At 35.4% G+C, this 7,275-nt stretch overlaps 1 protein-coding gene across 1 annotated transcript; it reads left to right on the top strand.

The window, feature by feature from the left end:
• Positions 1-4,874: 4,874 nt before the first annotated feature.
• LOC119643984 (vanin-like protein 1) lies at positions 4,875-6,959 on the top strand. Its single transcript, XM_038043502.1, has 4 exons — positions 4,875-4,962; positions 5,031-5,673; positions 5,795-6,503; positions 6,578-6,959. The coding sequence occupies exons 1-4, from the start codon at positions 4,888-4,890 to the stop codon at positions 6,813-6,815; spliced, it is 1,665 nt and encodes a 554-aa protein (XP_037899430.1). The 5' UTR covers positions 4,875-4,887; the 3' UTR covers positions 6,816-6,959.
• Positions 6,960-7,275: the final 316 nt, after the last annotated feature.

The raw sequence follows: 7,275 nt of genomic DNA, 5'->3' as shown, positions 1-7,275 counted from the left end.
TTAGTTGTCTTATTAAACCACGGGGGACACCTGCTTCGAGGTCGACACTGCTTGATCGGAATAGATGTAGCAATAGCTAGATTTAATGTATTGTAGAACGATGACAATAAGGTTTCAATACTACCGGTTGAGAAATCAAGCGTCAAATGTGAAAGACGATGTTTTAGCAATACAATATTGATTTTATGAAAATCATAATAATTATTTAAAAAAGTTTGATTTGGCACATTAAGGCATTTCAACAAACCATCATTCATATGATGAAAGGAAATGCATATTGATGGATGATAAGGATCCTCAGGTAAACTAAAAGGTGGACAACGATTTACGTTAATCTCGGGAAAATTGGCAAAGCAGTAATCAAGCAGTCTACCATTACAATTAGGGGTATGATTATATTGACCCAAATTATGATCAAACAATTCACTAAAGAACACAACAGCCCTATCAGACGTTCAAGTAGGAACTAAACAGCCAGAATTATCAGTGTTACACCAAGTGACTTGAGGCAAGTTGAAGTCACCCAATGCAACGACCAAATCGGTGGGTCTAGACCGCTTGGCCACTTTACAAATGAGGGCAGCGTGTTTCTTGTAAATGGAGATATCAGAATTTGGGGGAATATAGGAGTAGGTTATAAAATAGACGTTTATCAGGCATATTCGCACGAATAGCGATAAATTCAACGTCAGGAGAAGTGGAAAATTCAATTAAATTGGACGGGACTGACGCAGATATGGCAATTAATACACCACCACCAATGCGATTCCCTTGATCATATCTAAAGACTTGGAAAGAATTATGAAAAAGTTCCGATGAATGAAGATCGGGTTTTAGCCAAGTTTCAGTAAAGGTCAAACAGAAAAACTCCGTGCACACTGAATTTAGAAAATTGGAACGAATTTTCGAATTTAGGCCCCTAACATTTTGATAAATGAGAGATAGTGGGCCTGAAGAAACAATTAGTTTTTTGAAGGCGACTATTGCCTTGGTATTACGGGGACGATCTCGAGGGATAAATTCCTTAATTAAGGATCCTACTGGACACAGTGATTTGTTTAACAACATATCACTGTTTTCAGTCGGAACTAATATTTTAAAAGAGGAGATTGATTAGAGTGAGTGGCGGCTCTGGGCGGAGATACCCTTGCCACTTCAGCGTAGCTTAAAACCGACGGACCTGCCGGTTTGTTTGTAACTATTTTGCTACCAACCGACTCAGTAATATCGGAAACATTACTGTTCATTTTAGAGTTAGAGGGAGCGGTAACTTGTACCAACGAATCAGATATGGAGAAACCAAGAGGTGACATCCCACACGCTACGCTACGAGTAGAAGATGAGTGTCCAATAAAACGACACTCATCAAACCTAGACTTAATGAGCTCAAACTTTTCCCACAAGGAGCCTAGATTTCTACTCAGTTCCGAGAAACGATAACGCGTCTCCGTGAAAAGTTTATAAAAATCAATGTCCCGCTGCCTACAGTCAGGACATGACCATCTTAAGCCTTTAGACGGGTCAGCGACTGCGTCAGCAGCACGGCCGAGAATACCGGAGAAAAAGAGAGAAAACAAAAAAAAGAGAGATTTATATCAGAGCTCAAAATTTTTGTTTGCAAAAATCCATTGAATCAAAGCGTAAAGAAAAAATATTTCTTTTACTTTGAATTCACTCACTTTCTTCTCAAAGTATATTATAAATTCACACACTATAAGGCAGAATAGGCACTTAATTCAACAAAAAAATTAAAATATTAATTGCCGAAACAAAATATAGACGATTATACCGCGCGACAGAGTTGCCAGAGTTGTGGAGGGCAGATTGCAAATTGCGCTTAGGCAAATCTGGATCAGAGTTGGAACTAAAAATGACAAAGTTGTTAGCATAGCCCAGGACTGAGATGTTTTCAGGAAGGGAACTGAAAATTTTTTTAATATATAAATTAAAACAAAGAGGACTCAATGTAGATCCTGACGAACACTTGAAAAAGACGCCTTTGTACAACAACAGCATCATTGGTAATTGCCATTTTCTTATAGAGAAAGAGGTTACACAAGAGGAAGATTCAAAGAGAGAAGGATAGACTTTAAAATGTTGACATTGACAGAATCAAATGCTAAGGTTATGTGCAGAAAGCAGGCAGTAAGAATCTGGTTCTTAGCAAACGCTGAATTTATTGCTGAACAGAAAGTGACAATGCTGTCTTGGGCAGATCTGCAACGTCTAAAACCAAATTGAAGATTGCTGGAGATATGTTTGGATTCGAGACCCATTCTAGATGTGCGTATAACACTTTCTTCAAAATTTTTTTAAGAATGGAAACTAGGGCAATCTGTAGGCATCTGTAGGAATTAAGATTAATGCGCTTCTTGTATCAGCTACGTTGTACAAACAATTACGTTTTTTGTTTTTGTTTTGCCTGTCAAAAGGATTCTTCTCGTTTTTCTCGTAGATTCTATTTTTTTCTTAAAAAATTATTTGAAGTGCTGATTAGAAACATAAGCACAAAAACGTATTGTTTCATATGTATGACCAAAAAGATTTGTAATCTTATTTATTTATTTTTGTGTTAAAATATTTTCATTTTTAAAATTTGCTCTGATTATTAATTGCTATTTTTTTTCCCGAAAGTTAAGAAATTTCATTAGAAGTGTATCGAGTTGAAAATTGTAGGCATAAATATTAGATATTTCCGTTATCAAAATTTAGTATTTTTTACATGTGTATATTCACATAAACAAAATTTTATTAACTGTTTAGTATATTTTACGTCCTCAAGTTCGCTAAATACACACATAGGGCAAAGGTAATCTTCAGTAACACATTTAACTCATAACTGTTGCCTGCAACAGCAGGGAAGTAAGCAATCATTAAACCGGAAATAATACTAAACCGTTTCTAACGCTTTTCCTTAATTCGTATATAATATAAATATACAAATATATATATAGAAGTCTCTTCATATGCATGTTCATGAGCAATGCAGGCAGATCACGCTTGAAAATGGATAAAATCTGATTATGTGGGCGCTCAGGTTAGGATAATTATCGTGGGTTTTACTATCATATCTATGAAAAATTTTAATCCCAACATGAGAATGTAGCTCTCCTAGTCATTTGTTTATCACTAACTTCCTGTTCGTGTTATTTAATTTTTAGATATATTGTGACTTCCGCTCTTTTCTAATAAAGAATATAAGCGAGGGCGTGACATTTACGTTCGTTAACCTATACGCAACTGTATAAGGCATCACATTAAAGTGCACATACCATAGTTTCTTCGAGTTCTGAATAGATGTAGCTTTGTGCCATACGAAAAGCTTTCCACCTTTACTTTGCGCGCTTAATTCAAAGCGATAAGGCTACTAAATCCTTAGAAGTGAATGCGCCATGATATCGTGGATTTTCGTTATTCAATAAGCTCCGCAGTTTGCAGTTCTAACTTGGAATGTTGCTTCCTTCCCTTTCATTGCCGCTATTATCAGCAGACATTACTACTTCCGATTAACATGGGTTTCAAAAGATGACGTATTGTTTGTTCGAATGGTGTTTCCATTCCAAATATCAGTCCTTTTATGGATAGCCAAACATCAGACAGCTTAGTTGTTCATCTCGCATGTAGCTTATATTTTGTATGAAAGATGAGAAAAATAGTGGCCTCAAGTAACTCAAAGTTATACTTTTTTTATTATAACTTTTCTTCTTCTTTTTACAAAAAAATCACAATAGTGCGTGCCAATTTAACTACCTGCCTCCGTCGGACTATTTCTTTTCAGTCAGATTTTGCAAAACTATTGGTATTTTGTGTACTTACGACTAACTTCTACAAATCAACCTAAAATGTGAACATCAAAGGTCTACATTGATAAGGAATTACGTGAAATAATTTCGAAAAAAGAACAACGCGAAATCGATTTTTTAATAATTTAGGAATTATGGGCTATATAATGTATATAGTATTAATCTGAAAGTTAGCATAGACATTTTCTAGGCCTGTATGTTACGCAAGGAAAAATCTTGTGGCTTGTTTTCACCAATATTTAAACAAATTGAACTTGATTAAATCAAATGTACGACACTTCGAACGACAACTTTATGCAATTTTTCTAGTAAAAACTTTATTTTGTCACTAAAAAATTCTCAGATTTCTAGATCAAATGCTAAGTAGTGTTGTTTTTAGAGACTTTTTTATACTCTTTTTCACATCATAGAGGAAATTATGTAGAGACCTAAGGAAGTGGTAGTCGGATGCAGCAAGATGCGGGCCATAGTGTCTGTAATAACATTTGCCAAGATTGTAATTAAACATGTTATTATTTGGATGAAAGATGAAAGGGATCATCCATCAATTTGCGGGCGTAATCTTACGTCGAAGCGTCGCGATGACAATTAATTGGTTGGCCATGCCTTTTCTTACATGGTGTCAATATTAGCTTCTTCACCATTTTTTGCAATTTCATTCATCCTCGTTTGCTATTTTTTCGTATGACCCCACTATTTAGGTTAAGTTACTACCATTCAAAAGAACGCCACGAAGTTTTTCCTTGATATTAATTATTCTTTTAATCAGTTAGTCTCGAGGCTGAAATGATGTGAATAAATCTTGTGCTATATAGATATTTAAAATAAATTCGTACATTTATTATTACTAGTCTTCCAAGTTTTAATGCAAGTTATTTATACAAAACGGTAAATGTTTAACATTTGCCAAGGTAGATAACTCAAGTGGTGGTATTAAGGCGCAATAATTCAAACTAATAATAAATTCATTTAGATAACAGATACATGTAGATGCTGTTCGCTAGTTTGATGATGATTTGCTTTTACATGAATATGAATGCATTATAAATTTAGTTTAAAAGATGAAATAGCACTCATAGTCATTATGGCTCTGAAAGCAGAAGGAGTAAAAATTCTATTAGGATTTGTATTAATTCTATGCATCGGCCGTAGCCAGGAGGTAAAGCATATAAACGACTGATCCTTACTTTATTGTCACATCATTTAACATGCAACTTTATCTCACAGGTATCTCTACCTAGTGATCCTACTTATAATGCAGGTGTTGTTGAGTTTGTTCCCGCGAGAGTGGGTCTGCCGAAAGATTTGGTCATTGACAACTTGAAACGTATTAAAGCGATTATTGAATCGGAAGCGACAAAGGACTTGGACATTTTAGTATTTCCTGAATATGTTCTAAACAATATGGATATGAAAACCTACATACCAGATCCAAACGAGGGCATTGTCCCCTGCGAGGTAACTAATTATGATTGGTTTTTAACGGAGCTTTCATGTGCGGCTCGCAGTCGCCAATTGTATCTTGTCGTAAATATGTTGGAAAAGGAATTTTGTTTACCCTTTGCAAATCAAAGGAAATGTCATCCAAGTGGTTTCAACACTTTCAACACTAATGTTGTGTTGGATCGTCAAGGTCGCGTTATATCGCGTTATCGTAAATCCCATTTATTTCGCTATGAATGGTATAGCACCGATATTTTGGAGAAGCCTAAATTGGCTACATTTACTACGGACTTTGGCGTGACTTTCGGTCATTTTATATGTTTCGATATGTTATACTACGAACCGGCTGAGCAATTGGTTAAGGAAAAAAATGTAACTGATATTATATATCCTACGCATTGGTTTTCCGAGCTACCATTTCTAACGGGTATGTAGAGAGAGAGAGGCCCAGTGCGTGGTGCAGTTCTGATTATTATTATTATTTATTTATTTATTGATTTTTTTAAACTTTAAAGTTTTAATAAAAAATTTAATTTTCTCTTCAAAAGCTGTACAAAATCAAGAAGGTTGGGCTTTCGCTAATGACGTGAACCTGTTGGCGGCCGATGCCAGTTATCCGTCGCAACAAAATACGGGTTCAGGCATTTATGCTGGACGTTTGGGCCGTTTATCCGCTGCGATATTCCAAGAACCTACAACAAAATTGCTGCTTGCCAAAGTGCCTAAATCTGAACATCGTTCGAGCTATCAAATGCCTACAACAATTGAACCTGTATTCATGCCTCAGCTTGTAACCCCACGCTTTACTAAATTAGATCTGCAAAGAGACTATAATGTTGATGTATTTACTACAAAGCTGTTAGAGGATAACTTCACTACAGTCAATGAGATATTGTGCCATAGAAGTTTTTGTTGCAATTTTCAAATAGAGCGTCAAAAAATTGGCGACTCTCCTAGTCATCAAGCCTACCGGTTTCGTTTAGCTGCGTACAGCGGCACCGAGACCACGTTTCAGCGTGTGAGCAGCAGTAATCAAAGTCTTTGTGCTGTGATAGCTTGCACTGGTTCTGATTTATACACTTGTGGCTACATCTTCCCTGAAAGCGTAGCGGTTGGTAATAAATATTATTTCAGCAAATTGCAAATCAGCGGAGATTTTATTAAAGCCAAACGTAGTCTAATCATGCCTAGTACTCTTAACGCCAATATTATGCCGCTAAAGCCAAACGTCGACTTTACGTGGCAGGATGTGGAGAGGTAATTTGAATAATCCCAAGTGAATCAGTGTTGAATATATTTTTGAAATATTTACCAAAAATGTTTACTTTCAGTTCTAAAACAAAACGTATAACTTTGAATCTATCGAGGCCGCAAATGGATTTGTTAACATTTGCTATATGGTCGAATTACTACTCAACCGTAGACAACACCCATAACCTAGATCCTGTAGTTAATCTTAAACAGCCTATTGCCCTAACAAGTTCGGCAGTAATTCCCTTCAGCTTTAAATCTTTTCAAACAATTTTCAGTATAAATTTGAGCGTTTTACTGAAATTTCAATTCAACTAATTTAGAACTATGCAATAAATGTCATTGCCATCATTTTCCTTTATTTACCTTCCTTGGATCGTCTTTCATGTACTCTCATTCACAGCAGGCGTTCTCTGATATTGTTATTTTTATTATATTTTAATAAACATTTTATCATTTGAACCTTATTGATTTTAAAGGCATTCTAGAAATAAAAGTTTACGGGGAGGGAGATCTAATATTTGTTATGCGTCAACTCCTTTACTTTAATGAGAATTGATTGCTTGATAACCATCCAGCCAGCAAAGAGAATGATTTACTAGATGAAGAAAATATTATTTGAATGAGACAATGTCGAACTGGTATGAAGTCAGACGGGACTAAATAATTACTTACTTAATGTTTACTATCTAGTTCTCTCTATATTAGAAGGACTACTTCTCCTGTTTTGTTGTTGTTTTCTATGTTAATCAGCCTTGCCTTCCGTTTTTATTAAATT

Source organism: Glossina fuscipes, unplaced genomic scaffold, assembly GCF_014805625.2.
Source record: "Glossina fuscipes isolate IAEA_lab_2018 unplaced genomic scaffold, Yale_Gfus_2 0, whole genome shotgun sequence".
NCBI classification, from domain to species: Eukaryota; Metazoa; Arthropoda; class Insecta; order Diptera; family Glossinidae; genus Glossina; species Glossina fuscipes.
The sequence above is the reverse complement of the archived record's forward strand: the minus strand, read 5'-3'. Positions and strand labels throughout refer to the sequence as shown.

Excerpts from the sequence above, each read along its gene's own strand:
- LOC119643984 (XM_038043502.1), top strand. The coding sequence starts at position 4,888 with ATGGCTCTGAAAGCAGAAGGAGTAAAAATTCTATTAGGATTTGTATTA. Across the intron at positions 4,963-5,030 it reads GCATCGGCCGTAGCCAGGAG|GTATCTCTACCTAGTGATCC; the intron begins GTAAAGCATATA and ends TTTATCTCACAG. Across the intron at positions 5,674-5,794 it reads CGAGCTACCATTTCTAACGG|CTGTACAAAATCAAGAAGGT; the intron begins GTATGTAGAGAG and ends TCTCTTCAAAAG.